This window comes from Hoplias malabaricus, chromosome 3, assembly GCF_029633855.1.
Source record: "Hoplias malabaricus isolate fHopMal1 chromosome 3, fHopMal1.hap1, whole genome shotgun sequence".
NCBI lineage: Eukaryota > Metazoa > Chordata > Actinopteri > Characiformes > Erythrinidae > Hoplias > Hoplias malabaricus.
The window spans coordinates 34995116-35018559 of record NC_089802.1 but is presented as its reverse complement, the minus strand read 5'-3'; the positions used below and the strand labels follow the sequence as shown (position 1 = coordinate 35018559).

General features: G+C 39.4%; 1 protein-coding gene across 10 annotated transcripts in view; it reads right to left on the bottom strand.

The window, feature by feature from the left end:
- The window catches only part of pcdh15b (protocadherin-related 15b), a 323490-nt gene that overhangs the window by 278881 nt on the left and 21165 nt on the right, over positions 1-23444 (bottom strand). For all 10 annotated transcript variants that reach the window (XM_066663505.1, XM_066663496.1, XM_066663499.1 and 7 more), the window contains one exon: positions 16890-17008. In XM_066663505.1, the coding sequence (XP_066519602.1) occupies positions 16890-16980 (91 nt within the window). In that variant the 5' untranslated portion in view covers positions 16981-17008. The remainder of the gene's footprint in view (positions 1-16889; positions 17009-23444) is intronic.

Below are 23444 nucleotides of genomic sequence, written 5' to 3'. Positions count from 1 at the left end.
TGTCTTAAATAGTGAAGCAAATACACTCTGAAGCCAGAGGCTGCTGCAACTTTTCATGTGGAACTGGGAAGTTTGAATAAAAAGCTGGCAAATAATAGCTGACTTCAGCTTTATATCCCTGAGGAGCTAGGAATGACCGCTATTACGGTTATCGAATGCTTCTGAAGGCATGTGATACTCTGAATTTTTACTCAATTCCAGTAGCAAGTTTGCTGCACTGCATCGGTCCTCTGATATCACTGCAGACTGGTAGAGCTGATTATAAAACAATGTTATTTGGATTTTTGTTTTTTTGATTGACTGGTGACTAAAAAGTGTCTCTAGGTGTGAATGTGTGAGTGTGTGCTTCTGTGTGAAGGATTGGTGCCCCCTCCAGGGTCCTGACCCACCATGTCCCTGAACTGGATCATTTCTATAATCATTAAATTTATAGTTAAAATATGTGTTGCTGTCTTTATACAAGTACATCTACAGGTATAATAAGGAATATCAAAACCTCAATATGCAGCATTATTACTGTAAGGTTTTAACAGCACCATTTTATAATCCATTTATGAGCTAAGGCTAATATAATTATGAAACACTCAGTCTGAATATTTATTCATCATATGAAAGTACACTGAAAGCTGTAAAACTGAAAGTAATATAAATATTATTTAAAAAAAAAACGTTATTTCTTAAAGCATAAACAAGTTTGTATTCTGATATCGTCGTTTTCCAAAGAAAAGACATATTTCTCCAAGATAGTTTCTTTTTATTGGAGAAGAAAAAAAAAAAACATTTGTCATGGCAGAGCAGGAAGCAGATGCTGAGGTAGATATTTCATAAGCGAAAACAGTAAACACAAAAGGTAGCTACAGATATCTAGACAAACCATAAAGAGACAGACACAATAAGGATCACCGGTGAACAATGTCACATGACTATACCACCCCGCAGGTATAGGGCATGACTAAATAAATTTGTTTAAAAATCACAAAAATGGGAGTTAGTGACGCACAATACTTCGGTGGCCGATATATTATTTGCCTATATGTAGATTTTTTTTCTTTGGCTATTTTTAATCTGTCTGATATTCAAATTTTTGCCGATATTACAACCGATAACTTGGCGCCTTTTTTTGTGCATGCAGATATGCACTGACACCTGTAACTAACAGTCTCTGGGATTAAAAGTACATGCACACACAGGTGGCAGTGTAAAAATACAAACACATACATACACAGCAGGTAAAACAACAGAAAGGGACTCTCAACCACCACAGTGCAGGAGCCCTTTTTTATATATAAAACACATGCAAAAGGATATAGACAATGGGCAACAATGTATAGGTAGTGTTCACCATTTTAGAGAGGACAAACTCCATAGCAACAGAAAAAAGCATGTGAAGAGCAAGCACAGGATGATTTCTAAAGGGATAGGCCGAACAAGACTGGCAAGGAGCATTATTTCGAAATGTGATCCATACAAACTTATGGATAGATGATTTAAATGAGCTACCGCAAGTTACGTTTCCTGAGTTGTTCCATAGTTTTGTTGTTTAGTTTCCAAGCTGGAAAAAATAAAAAAAAACTCCATTCGCAATACGTTTTCCGCTCGAGTCATGAGACTGATTATGGAGGTTAATAAAATTGCAACCTTTCACCATTTCACCAAGCTTCACTGTGTTTTACACTGGATAACATTAACAACACAGCAATATTTATCTATCCACTCTGCACTTGTCTTGTTTTCCCAATTTTACTCATTTTGAGTAATACTCCCTCAAATGCATATGTCTGTGAAATCAGTTCCTTCACAGTGTTCTTCCGTCTCCTGTTTTATCCCTCTCGTTTAATTTCTCTTGCTTTCCATAATGATTTGATCTACTTGTGCATGTTTACCTAGCCATATGTTTGTTTCGTCTTCCCCTCATTGACCTATTGCCACTCCACTGTCAGGTGTTCCCTATTGTTTAAGTGTCTTTTATTTATTTTATTTATAAATTTAAGTGTTTATTTATTATGTATTCAGTCTACATTTTTATTAGGTGTCCCTTGTCACAATGTGACAAAATGTAAATATTGTGATATAGAAAAATTATCGTGATACCATTTTTGGACATATCGCCCAGCTCTATTTATAAGTTCCATTTAACATCAACATCAACATCAGATGCTCAACTGTCAAAGCACTCTTGCCCCTTAAGAACTACTTTACATAACTAATCTAAATGATGTAGATACATTTCACTTATAAAAGCTCCTTTTAACCAAACACAAATCTTCAGACCTGACAGTGATGGCCAATGTGCACATCAGCTTATAAATGGGACACTTGATAAAATACTATGTTCTACAGCTATTTGCTTGACTCCACAGAGGTATACGTGTCCCAAATGCATATGAAGTCTTTCATTCCAAATCACTGTTCATGTTTTTGGAACAAATTTCCATATTTATATTTTTATTTCTAGACCATTAGATATCATGCAGAACATTAATCAGAGTATTAATCAAAGCTAAATTGACCTCCCAATATATACACATATACACACACACAGCCCAGAACATTTTTCTCCTCTGGAACAAATCCATCACAGACAAGGTCAAAGATCTTAACACTGCCCCTCAATGGAATGAATGTGTCCACAGGGGGTGATCCAGAATAATCTGCTGATGGTGACTTTCGCGTCTCTTGTTCAAGTTCCCTTCAGGTTTGATCGCCCTTAACTTACACTCCTAAAAATAATAATGGCATAGATGAGACACTTCTATCTTTAGAGAATTATTTTTGTAAATGGGATTTATGACTGTGTAGAACCTTTCAAACAATAAAATTACTTCATCACTTGCTGTGGACACAGAAGAAAATGGTTCAGTTCCCTGTCCAGGAAGTTACACCCAGAGGTGGGTTGTAAACGCACTACATTTACTCCGTCACATTTACTTGAGTAACTTTTTGGATAAATAGGTTTAAAGCAGCATACGTTTGACTATTTCTTGAGTATGTTTGTGAAGAAGAGGCGGTACTTTTACTCTGTTTCATAGATTTACGCTCTGTTCGCTAGTCAATTCTTATTTTATTTGATCTGTCCATTGCAAATTCTTTTTGTTTTGTTTTGTGGAGACTTCCAACAGAGGCTCTGTCACATGACTATGTCTCACCAATCAAATGTACCCACTAGCAACGTTTGACTCAGTTTCACCAATTAAACAGATCCAAGCCTTCACACGACCGCACCCAAAATCCCTGCAGCAAAACACAGGCAGAAAAGAGCACAGAAGCACACTACAATGGCAAAGACTACGGTGTTATGTGAAGACTGCCTTGCTCTTCTTGTTGTTATTCTTTGTAACCTCTACCTAGTGAGCCCATTGTTTTGTTAAGTTATTGTGGCGGAATTTAATTTATGTTACTTTTTAAAGATTTAATTTATTATTGTTTTGGTTGTTTAAGAGATATTCTCCATCTCTGAATTTGTTCATTGCTATTTATTAGTAAAACTGTTATTTTACTGTGCATTCAGTTGTATTATTTGACGTCCTGATTATTAAACAAAGAGGTTACTCGATAGTTATACAGTACTTGAGTAGTTTTGTCACTTAGTACTTTTGACTCTTACTCAAGTAATTAATTGGTGGACTACTTTTTTTTTTTTTTACTTTCCCTTGAGTCATATTATTCTATACTAACACTACTCTTACTTGAGTACAATTTTTGGCTACTCTATCCACCTCTGGTCACAACACACCAACAAGAGTTCTTACGCAAGAATCCTAACACTGCATTTGTCTACCATTGTAACATGATTAAAATCCATCCATCCATCCATTATCCACCGCTTATCCGGGTCCGGGTCGCGGGGGAAGCAGTCGGAGCAAAGAAACCCAGACCTCCCTCTCCCCAGCCACCGACGCCAGCTTCTCCGGGGGTATACCGAGGCGTTCCCAGGCCAGTCGAGACATATAGTCTCTCCAGCGTGTTCTTGGTCTGCCCCGGGGCCTCCTCCCCGTTGGACATGCCCGGAACACCTCTCCAGGAAGGCGTCCAGGAGGCATCCGAACCAGATGCCCGAACCACCTCAACTGGCTCCTCTCGACGTGGAGGAGCAGCGGCTCCACTCCGAGTCTCTCCCGGATGTCCGAGCTCCTAACACTGTCTCTAAGGGAGAGTCCAGACATCCTGCGGAGAAAACTCATTTCAGCCGCTTGTACCCGCGATCTCGTTCTTTCGGTCACTACCCAAAGCTCGTGACCATAGGTGAGGGCTGGGACGTAGATTGAACGGTAAATCGAGAGCTTTGCTTTTCTGCTCAGCTCTTTCTTCACCACAACGGACCGGTACAGAGCCCGCATTACTGCTGACGCTGCACCGATCCGCCTGTCAATCTCACGCTCCATCTTTCCCTCACTCGTGAACAAGACCCCGAGGTATTTAAACTCCTCCACTTGAGGCAGGATCTCACTTCCAACCTGGAGAGAGCACTCCACCCTTTTCCGACTGAGTACCATGGACTCGGACTTGGAGGTACTGATCCTCATCCCTACCGCTTCACACTCGGCTGCAAACTGGTCCAGCAAGAGCTGGAGGTCCCGGCTCGATGAAGCCAACAAGACCACATCATCTGCAAAAAGCAGACATGGGATCCTGAGACCACCAAACCGGACACCCTCCGCCACTTGGCTATGCCGAGAAATTCTGTCCATAAAAATTGTGAACAGAACCGGTGACAACGGGCAGCCCTGACGGAGTCCAACTCTGACTGGAAACCAGTCGGACTTACTGCCAGCCATACGAACCAGACTCCTGCTCTGTTTGTACAGGGACTGGATAGCTCGTAACAAAGAGCCCAGTACCCCATACTCCCTGAGCACCCCCCACAGAATACCCCGAGGGACACGGTCGAATGACTTCTCCAGATCCACAAAACACATGTAGACTGGTTGAGCAAACTCCCATGCACCCTCCAGGATCCTAGCGAGGGTAAAGAGCTGGTCCTGTGTTCCACGACCGGGGCGGAATCCGCATTGTTCCTCCTGGATCCGAGGTTCAACTATCGGTCGGACTCTCTTCTCCAGTACCCCCGCATAGACCTTACCGGGGAGGCTGAGGAGTGTGATCCCCCTATAGTTGGAACACACCCTCCGATCCCCCTTTTTAAAAAGGGGAACCACCACCCCAGTCTGCCAGTCCAGAGGCACTGCCCTCGATGTCCACGCGATGTTGCAAAGACGTGTCAACCAGGACAGCCCCACAACATCCAGAGCCTTGAGGAACCCGGGGTGAACCTCATCCACCCCCGGGGCCCTACCGCCAAGGAGTTTCCCTACCACCTTGGCCACTTCAGCCCCAGTGATAGACGAGCCCACCCCCCCACCCCCCCGGGTCCCCAAGCTCTGCTTCCTCTGCGGAAGACGTGCTGATGGGATTGAGAAGATCCTCGAAGTATTCCTTCCACCGTCTGGTGACGTCCCCAGTTGAGGTCAACAGTTCCCCACCCCCACCATATACAGTGTTGGTGGAAAACTGCTTTCCCCTCCTGAGTCGCCTGACGGTTTGCCAGAAACTTCTCGGAGCCGACCGAAAGTCGTTTTCCATGTTCTCACCGAACTCCTCCCACACCCGAGTTTTTGCCTCAGCGACTGCCGAGGCTGCGAGCCGCTTGGCTCCTCGGTACCTGTCGGCTGCCTCCGGAGTCCCCTGAGCCAACCAGGCTCGATAGGACTCTTTCTTCAGCTTGACAGCCCCCCTCACCCGGGGTGTCCACCACCGAGTGCGGGGATTGCCACCCCGACAGGCACCGACAACCTTGCAGCCACAGCTCCGTTCAGCCGCCTCAACAATGGAGGACGGGAACATGGCCCACTCGGACTCAATGTCACCAGCCTCCCCCGGGATGCAGTCGAAGCTCTGCCGGAGGTGGGAGTTGAAGATCTTTCTGACAGGTTCCTCTGCCAAACGTTCCCAGCAAACCCTCAGCACACATTTGGGCCTGCCAGGTCTGTCCGGCATCCTCCCCCGCCATCTGATCCAACACACCACAAGGTGTGGACACCCTTATGTTCGAACATGGTGTTCGTAATGGACAAACTGTGACGAGCACAGAAATCCAATAACTGAACACCACTCGGGTTCAGATCAGCGGGGCCGTTCCTCCCAATCACGCCCCTCCAGGTCTCACTGTCATTACCCACGTGAGCGTTGAAGTCCCCCAGCAGAACAATGGAGTCCCCAGAATGAGTTTTCTCCAGCACTCCCTCTAGGGTCCCCAAGAAGGCATGGTGCATAAGCACAAACAACAGTCAGAGCCCTTTCCCCAACCCGAAGGCGCAGGGAAATTACCCTCTCGTCCACTGGGGTAAACCCCAACGTACAGGCGCTAAGCCGGGGGGCTATGAGTAAGCCCACACCTGCCTTACGCCTCTCACCCTAGGCAACTCCAGAGTGAAAGAGCATCCAGCCCCTCTCGAGGAGATTGGTTCCAGAGCCCATACTGTGTGTCGAGGTGAGCCCAACTATATCTAGTCGGTACCTCTCAACCTCGCGCACCAGCTCAGGCTCTTTTCCCACCAGAGAGGTTATGTTCCATGTTCCAAAAGCCAGTTTCAGTAGCCGAGGATCGGAACGCCAGGGCCCCTGACCCCGACCACCACCCGATCCACAATGCACTAGACCCGGATTACTACCTCTCCCACAGGTGGTGGGCCCATGGGAGAGTGGACCCATGCATCTCCTTCAGGCTAAGCCCGGCCGGACTCCATAGGTGAAAGTCCGGCCACCAGGCGCTCGCCAAGGAGCCCCTCCCCCAGGCCTGGCTCCAGGGTGAGGCTCCGGTAACCCTGCTCCGGGCAAGGGAGGCTGTGCCCTCGTTATTAACTTTTTCATTCGTGTCTTTATGGATCACTCTTTGTCTGGCCCATCACCTAGGACCAATTTGCCTTGGGAGACCCTACCAGGGGCTGTTGCCCCCGACAACATAGCTCCTAGGCTCACGCAGGCACGCAAACCCCTCCACCACGTTAAGGTGGTGATCCAAGGAGGATTAAAATACGTCTGCCAAATCCCATTATGGTTAATCTCCTGGTAATGGACAATTAATAACACTTACGCTAACAATTCAAGAGAGTGCTATATCATGAATTACTTCATAGCTGTGGTTCAGTGACTGTAAGTCTTGGGGAAGTTATGTTTAAACAGTACATTTTTAAGCAAAGCTACTCATTAAAAGTAGCTAAGCTAAAATATAGGTAATTACATCTACAAATGTAGATAACTAAACAAGAGTAACAATAACTGTTTTTATTTACTCATTTGTTTATTGAAGTAAATTCCATAAAATCGCATATCAAAAAGAGCTCTTTTTTTTTTTATAAGTAAACCATAAGGAAACATTTTAAAAACTTTTTAAATTTCAAGTGAATTTTAAGACTCCAGAGAACGGTGCGCCTTATTTAGTTGTTTTTAACTAAGAAGCAAGTGCATAAGAAACACGTGTCTTCTGTCTGTGTATGAAACATAATTCAAGAGGTTTTTAATTAACCTGTTGACAACCTGCTGTCAGGACAATTTTAGGGGGCTTGTAATGAAATCATAATCTATTTCAGTAAGTTAGAAAATTAGTAATTTCAACTGCAAAATGTAAAGTGAGTTATTGATAAGGACCCAGGAGGAAACCATAAATGTGAAGAAAAGCATGTTCTTCTTTAAGACAGAAAACTAATTTAATCAGATTTTGAGTCTGGAACTAACTGTTTTCCATTAACAAATATTGAACTATTAAAAAAAATAAAATGCATGAATTAAAAAAAAATAAAAACTCATCACGCATCAAGAGGGGGTACTGCATGTTGCAGTGCTAAAAATGAACATCACAACAGCCCTAGTGTGAACTACAGGCATAATGCCCTTAGAAAGAAGAAAGGGGAAGTAAAAAGACTAAAACAACCCTGAAAAACGGGTGACTTAATCCCTTTTAATCAAGAAAGCAACAGAGTTGTTATCAAAGAAGGATAATGAACTACATTTTGGGGGAGTTTAATTTTGATTACAATCAATTAAACCTGATTAAATGCCAGGGGCAAATAGAGAAGTTCTGGGGGTTTGCACTGGGAAGAACTTGGCTGGATACTTAAAAAGTTGTCTATGCTTCCAACAGAATCTCTCTCACACACACAAATAATAAAACAAATATTTGTCTACTACAATAAAGTACAAAAAATAAAACACATACAAGAAATCATTGTAGTACTGAGAATGATCCATCAACCAAACCATACTTGCTCTGTAGTTGTCCTGTCAGGGTCCAAGCCATTTAAGAGCAGGGTGAAATGGGGATATGAAATTACGCAGAGAAACCGGTGGACCATAGTCTGTAATTGTAGAACTACAGGAGTGTTCCTCTATGGTCAGTGGGTCTGCTAAATGAACAATGAATGTAGATACAAGTTAGGTGTTCCTAATCCAGTGATCGCTTCGTCTTCATGGTTGTAACATTATTACCTTAATAATTCCTTTTGCTAGTGGGTCTCATCAGGACTTCCCCACAGAGTGAGTTTCTTGAGCATGCTCATTAATGTGATACTTTAGAAGGCTGGCAAGTTTGAAGATAAAGCACATCTGAAGTAGGGGAGTAGCAACGGGCAATAAAAAATGGATGAAGTAACATTTGATGCTACGAATCCTCAGCCTTGCCCTTAGTTAGCATGCAGCAGGGACTTGTCCAGATTGACCCCTGCTTGATTCATGTACCTCAGCGGGGTGGACGCATTAGTATTCCCAAAGACTAGAGAGAGAGAGCACACCGGTGGTCACAGGCTTGACTGCATGGAGCATATGGCCGAAACCCCCCTCAGAGACACAATCCACCTTATTACTCAGGTGAAACCTTTAGTGCTCTTAATAAGGCAGAGACAGTGTCAGGGGCTGCATTTCAACTCCCCAGGCTCTGTGCCCTCCCTCCGAGTTACATAAATGCAACAGAATGGAGCCCAATTCTCTCTGTTATGGGGAATGTGAACTTTAGCCACTGCCCCACGGACAGAATGGAAAGATGGTGACCAAATTAGGAAAGTCACCATAGGGAGCACAGGCTGAACTTTTAGATCTTACCCAGGGCTTAACCACATCTTTCAAATCTTTTTCATTGTCAGAACAAGTGCTTGCATTTTTTGTTGTCATTTAGTTTTTATTTTAATATAACTAAAAAGTGAACATTTAAAACAAAATAATTAATTTAAAAAAACAAAACATAAAAACCAAATTGATCCAAATTTATTTTGGATTAAAATCTCTAATATGTCCATTAAACATTAAAAGTCTTTCCCTTTCTCCTATATATTTAACTATTTTTATGCCAACTATATTTTCACTTGTTTTTCCATTTGAATTTTTGGCTCCAGCTTTTAGGACCCTGCCAAATATTTTTCCACCTTATGTCACTACCACAATTCACAAGCTACACTGTCAGAATAACTGTCACTGTGGTGTTATCTGTTGCTATTTTGCGCTAAAGGGTTACATATCCTGTACCTTTAATTAGTGAGCATAAGTGTGCATTAATCTATTAGAATTGTACTTTTAAAATTTATGTTGAATTCACACACCAAATTTCATCTCCAAGTTTGTGACATTGGGTTTGGTTAAGTGATCAAGGAAAAGGTAAAAGGAGTAGAATAGAGATAAGTGCAGAAGATTTATTGTAAGAAATCAGAGATGAGGACATAAAAACAGGACTAGGAGGCTAAACACTAAACAAGGAGGCTAAACACTAAACAAGGAGGCTAAACACAGGCTACTAAACACATTGTGAAAAATAATACAAAAACCTTGAAACAAACACTCAAAGCTAAACAAAGAGCAGACAATTTAAATACACTGGATAGAAAAAGGGGCTAAAGACTGAACAGAGAAGCTAAAGAATAAACAGAAGATAGAGACTACACAGAGAACCTAAACACTAAACAGAGAGACTAAACAAAGAAGCTAAACTCTAAACAGAGAGCAAAATAGAACACAACAAGAATCAGAAACCAGGACAAGAAGCACAGCCCACAAACATACGTGACACCACACATGTTATAACCCAAAACCAGGAACCACAGACATAGACGATAAGAAGACAACTCTAACAAGGAACACCTGGACACTAATTAAGACATGTGACACTACAAACACAAGGGAAGTGTATCACATGACCAGGGAACAGCAGGAAGCAGACAAGACAGAGGGAACAGTCACATGACACAGGGAGCACAAACAAGCAACAATACAAAACAGAACACAAGACTAGGCACGTTAAAGATTTATGCTTTGTTGTTTTTTATAGACATTTCTGTAATGAACGACTACTTCTGAAGAAGAGAAAGTAATGTACCTTTAGGGAACAAAACTGGACTTTAAAACCACTGTTGTACCTTTAGTGAACAATAATGTACCTCTACCGTACCTTATTTTTCCCCTGTAAGTGTACCTTATACCTTGTACTTTATATTCATAAATTCAAACTGAGCACTGCCTAAAATCACAACTGCAACAGCAGACTGTCCAAGACACAGCAGGGAACAAGCTCCTGTAAGCTTCTGCTTACTCCATGTGTTAATCTGAGAAATGTCTATGGTCCTGTCAGAGTGTGTTTTTAAATTTATGAACACATCTCTAGATCTGTTTCAGTTCACACTTGTTTCATCAGCTTATGTAATTTGCGGCCTGTAACTCATAATTCCAACTGAGAATCGTGGCCTCTTGTTGTAATATGACTGTACAAAACTTCCTGAAAGTCAGTCCCTTTACACTGTCCGAGTGTATGAGCCAGCTTTAAGATCCATGTATGTAGCATGCTTCATAAAGAACAGAGAAAGATTTGGGATGCAGCCTGAACCTAAGAAACTAACACTGCTGTCAGTAAATTTAGATATTTCTCAAAGTCATATTACAAGAGGCTGTGGTTGCCAGTTTGAATTATGAGCTATATGCAGTAAATTCTGAGAGTTGATGAAACACAGGAGGCAGCTTCACAAGCATAGAGTCTGGCTGTAAACCATACCACTGAAAAGCTATGCCAAATTCACTAACTGGTTGGTTTCATCTGATGCAGAGGCTGTCAGGCAACCCCCTTGGGTCCACACCCATTCAACAAAGTAGTAAGAGGTGGCAGAAAATAATAATAAATAACAATAAAAACATATTATATTAAATCTGTTTTTTATTTTGCTTTTTTGGGGGGGGGTTCTAAGGAACTGTAATGTTTTAAACTATATTCGGAAAAATGTATTCTACACAGGTTGATAAAACTAATGACTTTAATGATTCAGATCATCAAATGGTTTTTCCTAATGTGTTTCAGAGTAAATTACGACTGAAAAATTAATTTAAGTCCTATTCGTAAGCAGGTTTAAATTCAATTTAATTATATGTATTATACTGCAATGTTCTATCCATAATTGCTCAGTCTTGCCCTTCCGCCACTTAACGTGGCTAAGAACCGTGTATTACAGCAGGAAAAGAAATTTGACAGACACACAAAAGGACCAATCACAAGTCTGCTATTTTGGCATGACATATGGAAAAAGGCAGAGAGCCAATCGGTGAGGCCAGATTAACACAATGAATCTCTGTCGACATGTTGGTGGAGCACTTTAAATAACATTTTATTGTTAAAGTAACAGCAAACAACACATTTTCTCAACACTAGTAGGCTGACAACAGCAGACACACCTTTTTTAAAAACTACATAACGATCCTTTGGCATTTAATGACTTGAGGCAATAGCACAGATTACAACTAGTGTGTGAGGTCTGCTTATGTTTTGTTAAAATAGCTCCAAATAGATTATGGAAACAGTAGGGGCAATTTGATAAGCCATATTTAAAAACACACTGATGCTACGTTATCAATTGTGAACATCTTTACAACTTTTATTTATGTTTATTCTGTTTTATGGCCCTTATTAATCAGTGCTACGTAGAAACAAGGACAGATTTGGCTGCACTGAAAAAAGCATGAAGTATTCATAATCTGATTCATGAAAATTTCATACAAAATGGAATCAGCTTCAATGCATGAAAGCAAGCGCCAGCCTAGCAGTGCCTCCTTTACATATCATCTACATAAAGCACATCCTAATTAATGCAGAAGTTCCAATAGTGAACCAATGAAAATATGGGATTCAGATGCTCATGAACCAATGGCTGTACTTGTAGGCGTGTCAGAAAGTGAATTCATTGCTCTCTCTACTGACATGAACGGTATATTGTTAAAAGTACAAAAATAGGAAAAAATAAGTTATGAAATGAAATGAACAAAATATCAAAGGTAGAATGATGTCATACTGTGATTTATTATTATTTTTTAAATACATTTGTAAACAGAGTATTATTGCAGTGTCAGATGCATTTATGGTATTGTGTGTGTTCAGGTTTCATTTATAGGGTGTTGTGAATCATATAAAATAAAAGCAAAGGTAATATGTCGAAACAGAAAATGCATTTGTTTATATCAGTGACCAGACAAGCCTTGTTTTGCAGGACCATTATTAGCAGCAAAACATTTGTCACACGTGTCACTGATATTTCAGTAACAGCGACGCAGTTATTCACGTGGGTCCAAAATATATATCCTTGTCATTGGAAGGCCATGATAGGAACGTAGACATGTGGGTAATGTCCTCTGTTTTCACATAAATGGTGGCATCTAACATGATTCATGCATTTCATGGGACCTTGCCTAACAATGGACATAAGACAGCTCAGAGCCTGAAAAAGTAGATTTTAGATTTCAATTCATATTATTTAAAAAAAATTATATTTGTAAATTTTATGATCAATTTATAGTATGTTGTGTTTCATTTTATGATATAATATTTTGAAATACTGTTACTCATTTTTTTTTATACCTATTTCCTATTTAACACAGAACATGCATATACATGCAAGAATTTCACAGGAAAGTTGAATTCAACAACTGTCTTGAATTAAATTGTTTCAAATAAAAACACATTCATGAATCAAACATTAGTGATCATCATTCCAAACGCTTCCATACAGCTGTTTCCAGACATTTAATTCTAAATACAATTAAAAATAATCACTTAAACCATGCTTTTCCTCAATTAGACTATTTTAAAATTTAATTAACAAAATCAATAGACACACTGAATGATACTGCTATGGAAAAATAACTAGAAAAGTGAGAGTGGGTGTGGAGCTGTGAAGCCGTAAAGCTGAAGACATGCTCTTAAAATAACAGCTACAATTTATTTTACTATGCATAAAACAAACTGCAACTACTATGTAATACGCACATTGTAGTCCATCAGAATGGTTAAAATGCTGTGGTAAAGTACATTTTTACTGGTTATTAGTTTTCCCAATCTCATTCACATATCAGTGCTTCTCCAGCCCCCATATTCCAGCTGTGCTGAGGAACTGTCAGAACTGTCAAGTGTTTGATATCCAAACACATCATAGGTGGTCCATGATATACCCCGGTGTGATTAAAATTAGCTCTGCCTGCTCTGGGAGCTATTCTGCTAAAATTAAAATTCACTCTAGCCCCTCTACGACAATAGAAGCTATGCTCCAGAGCTACAATATACCATAACTCCACTACCCAGACTCAATCACTCAGGCTCATGTTCTCAACGCCTCTTGTAGGCCAGCCTAGAGTACATACACCAATCTGTCATTACTCTATGACCACCTCGTGTTTCTATACTCACTGTGCATTCTTTCATCTCCACTGTCCATAGAGGAACCCTGTGGGGGAGTTGTACTCTTGCAGACTGTAGTCCATCTGTTGCTCAGCATACATTGTCAGCCCCTTTGTGCCCTGTTTGTAATGGCCAGGACCCCTAGCAGGTATGATTTGTGTGTTGGATCATTCTCAGTGCTGCAGTGACACTGACCTGGTGGTGTTTTAGAGTGGGTCGCATTGAACTGAGAAGATCGAGGTGGGTCTAATTGCAGCACCAATTCTGTATACAAAATGAGTGAGATTTCAATTGGACTACGCAGGGAACGCCTTGATCATGCCTACTTCTGGCCAGCTGAAGATGGGGAGTGCGTTCATCATTATCAAGATTCCTCCTACTAAGCTACAATTCTATTGCACCTATAACACTGCACAGTTCCATGACCTCTGCCTGATGGATCTGTCTCTATTCAGTGTTAAAGAACCTCAGCATTCACAGATTAAGTGCTGATCTTATGGTACAAGGGCTGCAACAAAGACTGAGGTCGTTTGTAGTGTTTGGTTCAGTTACAGAAGAATGTTCCTTGTGCTTTTACCTAATTACTATATTTTCTCTCTTTGAATATAAGCACACCTGCCTCAAGATGAATGCACATTGTAAATAAATATGTTAATTAATTAAAGCAAAGTGGTAATTCACTATGTTCAAATATACAGTTCTCAACTCTATAAAACCATGAGAGATAAGAACAAATCTAAACTGGCCAAAGTGTTTTATACAGGGCTTGATAAGAGAAGGGAAACTGTAAAGATGGAGACCTGAACTGAATTCCCAAGGGCCAGAATTGTGCCACTCAGTTCAAATACAACCATGATGGTTACGTATTACTCCCCTAGTCACACCAACCTGGCATGGTGAATGTAAGTACATGGTTTCTCTGAGACATGTGAAGCTCTGCTGCCCCTTTTCAAAGAGCCAGAGGACAGTACAACGTGCTGGAGGAAAACACAAGTCCAGATTTGTCCCATCAGCTAAAATATGCCTACAACTTCCCAGCACTGGGATGTGATTGGAGAGAAGGGGGCCATCCCACCTACCCAGAGATCTTGGCCTCCTGGGGATTGGGGATTGTTTGGACCACTGCACTACTTGAGAACCAGGACTTTTACAGCGTTTTGCATTGTTTATGTAAAGAATATTATAACAAAAATTTTTTTTTACCTGACCTTCATTGTCCATATTTGTACATTTCCCTGACATCACAAATTCTGTATTTATAAGTGCCCATGAAAGCTAACAGTGTCCTAATCGCTAATTTAGGTATTTGAATGAGCACTGACTGCCAAGTTGGAGACACCAACAATAACGGTACGACTGAATGTGTGTGTGTGTGTGTGTCTGTGTGTCACCCGGGAAAGGGCTGGCGCCCCCTGCAAGATGAGTTCCGGGTAGGCGCTGAACTGGATAAGCAGTTAGACATAATGAATGAATTATTTTTATATTTGTTTTTCAATTCATTCATTCATTGTCAGTAACCACTTCAGGGTCCAGAGCCTACCCGGAATCACTGGGCACAAGGTAGGAATACACCCTGGAGGGGGTGCCAGTCATTCACAGGGCAACACACTCACACCTACAGACAGTCGCCAATCCACCTACCAACATGTGCCTTTGGACCGTGGGAGGAAACCAGAGACCCGGAGAGAATACACCAAACTCCTCACAAATAGTCCCGGAGCGGGACTTGAACCCACAACCTCCGGGACCCTGGAGCTGTATGACTGCGACACTACCAGCTGCACCACCGTGCACACATCATTTAAGACCTACAAATCATAAAAAGTTACTTCCAAGAAGGAATTGTCATATAAATTGTCACTATTGGGTCAATATCTCATACCTACAAAATGTAGTGCCATTTACAAATTGTACATTTAGACTATTATTTTAGTCTATTTATCATGAACCCATAACAAAATGAAAAGGGTAAATTTTTTCCCCCCAATGAAATATTGTAAAACAAACAACAACTTACAATGTTTGTTGAGCAGCAGCGATGATACATGATTTGTACTTAAAATTTGATTTAGTTCAATTGACAAATAAATTAAAAAAGCAGAGGAACACCTTGGACTAAATGTTTTCAAAATGGAGCGTTTATCTTTTTATCAGATTGCCTGCAGCCATCTGGTAACAGTAGCCACTCTCCACTGATATGTATCTTCAACAATGTATGAGATGTGCTGGCTGTCAAGACAGAAAAAGGCTTACTGCACAAAAGTAAGCCATAAACACACAATAGGCACTCTACACCTGCATAAACAATGACATCTCTTCTGTATGCACTGTACAGAAAATATTTATATGCCCACATCGTGTACCACAGTGTTAACAACAGTCTTCCAACAGCGTCCATTGTACTATAGTGAAAACTGTTTTTATATCCCCCCTCATAGGTTTATGCTAAATGTTTATGTGCTTGACCATTGTCCAGCCTTTACGTCTTACAAGTAAGCAGTTTCTGTTTCTATGATTCTGGTTGGCTTGTATTGTGCCTGGTTCAAAAAGCAGGCCATAATAAAAAACACTCTTTATAACTTTAAGCTGAATGGGTGGAGCTACAGTGCTGTAAGAGATGAGACTTCACAGGCAAAGAATTAACATATGTGGACTATAGGAACAGGGAAATTAAGGGTATTATTTAGACAAATGAATCTCATTTTAATTAAGATTTTTCAAGATATGGTCCCTGTCTATTTAATTATAAAAAATAAAAACCCAGGTTTAATAGGTTTAACATGTTTAGTGGCACCCAGCAATGGACTGGAGTCCTGTCCAAGATGTGTCCCTGCCTTGCACCCAATGATTATACGTAGGCTCATAGCTCTTTTTCCAAATATGTCCCCACTATTTTATTCCTAGTTTCCAGTTCAGTAGAATAGTAATATTATTTGCTATGTTGATTACAATGAGTTAGGAATAATTACATTGATTTTGGATAGTAAGTTGTCAGAGTGAATAAAAAGAAAGGGGAACTTGGAATGTAGCAGCACAGAAGAATGAAGTTATGTTAAGTTGGTAAATGTAAAGGCTTCCAGTGCTTTGTAACTTTTAAATGAATTTACTGGGCATTGTGAGGAAATATCAGATTCATCTATGCATATTACTCTGTATAAATATCATCACTGCTATTACAAACCATACAAAGAAAAGCACCCACCGTCAGTGTCCTGAGATGAACTGAAAGCTGATATTAAAAGAACTCCAATGCCTATTCCCAGCCATTTAAAGAGCCACAACCTCTGGCGCATCTTCCTTAAACCGTTAATGCATGCCAACCTGCAAAACAAAAAAACAAAGGAATTATTATTGTGTTACACACAGTAGGCAAAACTACTCAATTTTACCATATTATAGTATCAGAAATGTGACTACTCCCTGAATATTGACTAGATGGAAATTTGCATGAGGATAAAAGCATATTTAATTCCTAATCCTCACATAGTAAGAAAGTGATGGACATATCCCATTATTTAAATTTCTTGCAGCATAATGTTTTTAAATTACTCCTAGGTTATCTTTTTCTATTCTTTGAAAACCAGGGCAGGGTTTGATATTCTTCAGTTGAGTTCATTTTTAGAAGAGAAAGCAATTGCATTAAAAATAATAAATAAATAACTTTGAATACTTGATCATTATTCAATTATTCAATTAATAATGTTATCTATAGTGAAAGCCACACTAGTAAAAACCATGATGAGCTTTTCATTTAAAACTACAAGGTCTTGAAATAATCTACAATGTCCCAAGGTGTAACTGTAGAAAAACCATTATCACAACTTTATATATTAATATAAAGATAGAATATATGGCCAAAATAGCCACTTGCACATCAAATATCTTCATCTGGAAAAAGAAATAGGGCTGGGGGTTATGACTGAAAAATGTCACTATGAAATTTTTAATTTCTCTAAATGGTGATAATTATTGATTATTTTTAACTGGCTTTTTTTTTAAATAAGGAACCAGAGAAAATGCTGACTTTAAACAACGTATTTTAAATACAGCCACATTATTTTGAATTTAACCACTTATCAAGCAACTAGTAATAATTTCGAAACAACCTCAAAAACAATGCACAATAAAGGATGAAGGAATGATCCCCCTTTGAGAGACATTATGTAAAGCAGGTAAAATCAAACTTGATGAAAACCAATAAGAATTTTACCAATAAAAGGCATGACAAACATTAAAGAAAAAACTTTAACTTGGTTAATAAATTGTTTCAAAATATATGCAATTCAAGTCTTTTTTGAAACTTTGAGATATAGCAATATAGCATCTGTTAAAAGCTCAAAATCTCAGTATGTAATATGGGATACTATAAACTGCAATGTCAATTTGAGGTACAGTCACTTAACATCAACATGTAATAATAATATATTAAAAAGACAACTATCCAGTTCAAAACAATATGAAAATTACTCAAATATTAGACAGGGCTTTCAATCTGCAATCATAGCAGACAAGTTGTTTCACTCTCTCTGGATTTTGACGCTGTTATATTCCCACACTTGGTTGGGATGGTTATCCTGCACAGCTTATACACAACAGTTTTGTATTTTCAGTCAGACTTCATTAAAAAAAAAATGTTCTCAGCGTCTGCACTCATATTGTCAGGTCGAAGATTAAACCAAGGGATAAACCTGTTAAATGTCTGTTTGAATGTCACTCATAGAACATTCCATTATCAATGGATTTTACTGGCAGTTTAAGAGCCAGAAGCTCATTTTATTTTGATCGTAAAGCTAAGTGTCGCACAATTATGTGCTTTCCTGACAGCTCTCATGTAATGCATTTTAACAGAACATCTATGATTTTGGGAAACCGCAGTCCTCTCTGGTTTGTTTACATTCAGAAGGCCCACATCTTTTAAGGTGGAATGGCATGTTTGAGGAGAAAAACGACTGCTGTTTGTATGTGGCTGTTAAACTTCTTGTTTAGTTTTGCAGCACTTTAGAGCGAGTTCCCATGTAAATAATCTGAAACACAAAAATAAGTTAATATCACCCACCTATGGAGCAGGAATAAAGCAATACCCTCACCACTTTTCATTATGTTCAACATTTGGAGGGCTCTTTGCTAGACAAGCTAGGATGCCTAGTATGTCTGACTGAGCCATTTTTTGTTTCTACTCGTTTACTGACCCTGGGGCTTCAAAAACACATTAGAATGGTTTCCAGCACACAAACAGACTGGAGAGCTAGCAAATGGTGAGGAAACATCTTATGAATCCGTCTTGTGCTGACCACAGAGCTACTGTAATTTGGCTCTGATATTTCCAGCACAGACACAACAGAGGGTTTGGCCTTGGGGACAGTGCATCAAACACAGGCTCTTTGTAAAAAAAAGTGAGCAGAGGAATGGCAATTGTTGAACATATAACCTTTCCCTTTGAAGTCAGCAGGCAGGCTGATGGTGTTCTCCATGTGCAATATGGAACAACCCACAGCAAAAAAATACAGCTTTGAAGTTTTTTGCTGCTTGTCTGAGGCCAATGAACCTCTTCCTGGATCAGACTCAAAGAGCAACATTTTTTGACAGGGTTGGGACAACAATAAGTACCAAAGCCAATGGCAGTACCATTGGGTATTCGAACACAAGGTAAGGCTGATACATTTCTATAGCACTTTTCATACACAAATGCAATTTAGTATGCTTTAACTAAAGAAAAGAAAAAATAACATCCGAAGGAAACCTAAGAAAAAGTGCTTAAGTAATATAAGAAAGGTAATACAAGTAGCTGGCAGCTGAAGAGCTATTGGCTGCCTCCTCATGCCTGGTTGAAAGTCTAAGTAACAGTATTCTGAATACACCTGAGTGTATTAAGGGTGTGTTTAAATTTGTTTTTAGTACCATTAAAACAAGCCCTAATATGATAAGTGTGAATGCTAAGTTTAGGTAACAAAGTTATCTAAATGAATGAAACACAAATGAGATATATCAGTGCTCTCCAACCAGTCGATCATGATCAACAGGTCGACCTCCAAGACCATGCAAGCTGATTGTGATAAATCATATGGCTGCTTCAGTTATAGCTGCATCATTCTATATCCACAGTGGTTCGCTAGCTAGTTAAGCAGGGACATATAAAGCTGGGTAATGCTAGGTCATGCTAGGTTTCTGACACTCTAATTCGCATCCCTGACTGGTGCTGCTGTTTTAAGCTGGGAGCAAAGTTTAAAAACTGGAGATATTATACAAATATTTAATTTGGATTACAAATTACAACATAATCAAGAGTCCCACTCTACCCTAATGTTTTGTCGAGTTGTGCTACCTTGGCGAACATAGCGTACTTTTATAAGAACAGTCACCTAAATATAATAGTAAGTAGGATATTTCGATAAGCTTAAAGAAGTATATCAGAACATACTCCCAACAAAAGTATAAGCAGGCGATATGAACTGCCTAATCCCCATATGAGGGACAATATAAGGCCATTATGGTTATAATAAATAGTTTTATACATTAAAGGAAATAACAGCAAGCTAAGATTTACTATGAAAACATATGAAAACTTAAATTGTGGGTCTGAGCATGAGCTGCAAGGTAGGATGGGTATCGATAGGTAGCACATTTGTCAGAACGCCTGCTTACAAAGCACTTGCAGAATAGCTGTGCAGCCTCAGGCATCTCACTGTACCACCATAGCCAACACTCAGCTGTACATTAATGAACTATGTTTCTTTTTTATGTCATTGCAGGCAATGGGGACATATACAGATGTGTTATTTTATGTAGCCTATGCCTGGAATTTTTCATAATAAAAATCACAGTTTTATATGGATTATAATGTTTAAAATATATTCCAGTGGAGTCTTAAAAAAATAATATCAATACAATTTTATCTGTGTATCAGAAAGGGGTTGGGGATGTTTGGAGCTTAAACATATTCTTTGCTACAAAATAGTTTGGGAATGACTGGTTTATATAGTCACATTAATTGATGCTAAATATGTGTCATATTCTGTCCAATCAGCTGTGATTTTTCTACAAACTACTTGTGTTTACATGAGACTTATGACTTTTAAATTGATGTCTAATGCGCCACTAAAGAAACAAACATTTACATTCACAAAGTACCCATTTTAGTATTAGTTTCTTTGTGTGTGCCATCATTGTCATCTGTTCTATTGTTATTACTGATATGATGTTGATGATGATGTAATTTCACCAATGTAAACTTTGTTCAGGCTGATTAAATAGGCTCACACTTACATGCTCTCCAACAAAGCATTGAATCTAATCAAGATGAAGGTGACAAAGAAACCTGTCTGTGCGATTTTAAAGTTATAATCTGATCAATCATATAGATAGGACCTTATTAAATTCTAACGATTAATAACAAATCACATAACAGGTTCTCTCAGATACTGCTCTATGGAAGCAAATCTGTCTCATCAGACTTTGAAATATTACCACCTTTGAATTTGTAGCACTGAATTATTCTGCACTGGAATTATGCATCTGAATTATGCTGCTTCTGAATTTAAGTCTTCAGATTTCCACCTCTGAATATTTTGCTTCGCAATTATGCATCTGTATATAATTGTTCTTGAATTGAACTCGTGAATTTTCAAAAACACGTATTCACTGATATTATTCAAGGTTAATACATTCAGATAAAAAAATTCAAGCTTAAAAAATTCAAACAATACATTTTGAAGTTGCTCAAATTCGATAGACCAAATTCAGATGCCAAAATATGAGTTAAAATTTCAGAGTACACATCCGGGATACAAAGGATAAGCAATCAATTCATTTGGATTTTCTCTTTCACCTTAAATGCTGCACTAGTTGCACAACTTCCATACCGAGAAAAAACTACACGTTTAGCTTTAGGTATTACTCTGCAAAATACATGTAACCTAGCCACAAAGCCATTGCTTACAACACAGGGTTGGTGGTGTGTGCCTAGTAGCTCTTTTCCACCAAAATTGAACTGCTACATTTCCCTTTCACGCACCTAATTTTAAACAGTTCACCGCACTTCCAAAAACATAAATAGTTTCCAGAACACAAAAGGTCTTAACCAGCTGGAACTAAAGAATAGTAGGTTCTTCAGCACAAACCGAAATGATGTCTGTGGGCGTGTGGAGTCAAGGAAGCAGAAGCTCCGGATAAAGAGAGAGATTAAAGCGTTTCAGTGATGTGGACCTGTCCTCCACAACAAGAAAATGTTGAGTTTGTATTTTTGGGGCTATGTTCAGCACAAGCTAAGGACTTTTCTGCTGGTCTTATTCACCAGCTCAGCACGACTGTCTGGAGCCATACAGACAAACTCTGTATCATTTACACACATTTTATATATCACTGATCTGAACCTGCTGCAAACAGTCGAGTAACACTGGATGGAACACGCGAGAGAAATGTTACATGAAGTAATGGGACTATTTTACCTTGCAGAATGTTGATAGGCAAAATAATCTTTTATTTCATCTTTATCATAAATTCTAACAAACAAAACTGTGAAAAAGCAATAACAAAACTGTGGTATAATTTCAATAATACACTCGGGTCTAAGCTTTAACGTGGGATATAGTCATCGGTGTACTGATCTATGGCTCTCGGCTGCAGCACACCAGTGCCAACATCTCATGTTATAGCACTCCCACTCATGTATTATTGCTTCAGTAAAGCACCAAATTTGTCAAATTCAGGCAGCAGAAAAGCTGATGTAAATGTGCATATCTGAATATAAATGTAACGCTATACACCTGCAGCTGCCACTATAATCACTCCTTTTATCAGCCTGTGTGATCTCCCTTTTCTCATTAATTTTTTTTTCCCTTCTTCTGATAAGTCTAGAGAATTTTTGACACTTACACCAAGTAGTAACTGGTTCAGTAAATCTAACATCTTCATATTGTTTCGCATCCCTGAAAAAGAGAATAAATACGGCGCACAGTAATGCCCAAACTCCTATTTTATCCAACGCAAGATGAGATCTGTCTGTTAAAATGCATATATTTGCATCCAGACAGGATTAAAAATATCAGGCCACCAGTTCAATGAAGAACAGTAGGTAATTGTCTCTGAGGATGTCAGGGAAAAACATACAGATGGAAATTAACAGAGGACACTCCATTAAAGAGAGAATTATCCCAGGGCCCCATGGAAATGTAATCCCATCCAGATAGGACTTAAAGGCGACTGTAATCAAATAAAACATTTTATAACATTCAGAAGATCTTCCCTCATCTCCTGCCTGTTTAGGTGCTAACTGCTTTACTGAAAGTGCTACAAAACTAAACAACTCGAGTTACAAATGAGTTTCAGTGGTGATTCAAAATGAATAAAACTTACAGAAAGTTCAACTTCATTTCACATACAAACAGCAGTTTCTTTCCCTCAAATATACCCTTCCATGCTGAGCTTCTGAATGTAAACAAAACAGAGAGAACTGCATTTCCCCACAATCGTAGACTTATAAACATTTCATCAGTTTATACTGAACCTCTGGGACCAGCAGAAGAAAGCTCAGTTTGGAGTTACTGGATCACAATGCACATCAACTACAATTCTCATCTGTGTGATTCCAATCATAACACCGACAACAGCAGCAGATAAAGACGTAAATCACCATTATGAATGAGGTCTTTGAATCAAACTTTTGTTAAGCAAGGTTATTCTTCAGAACCTAGCAGGCATAAAAGAAAGAATAGCAGTCAGAAAGAGGGTGACGTGCTTTCAAGCCAAGACACTTCTATTA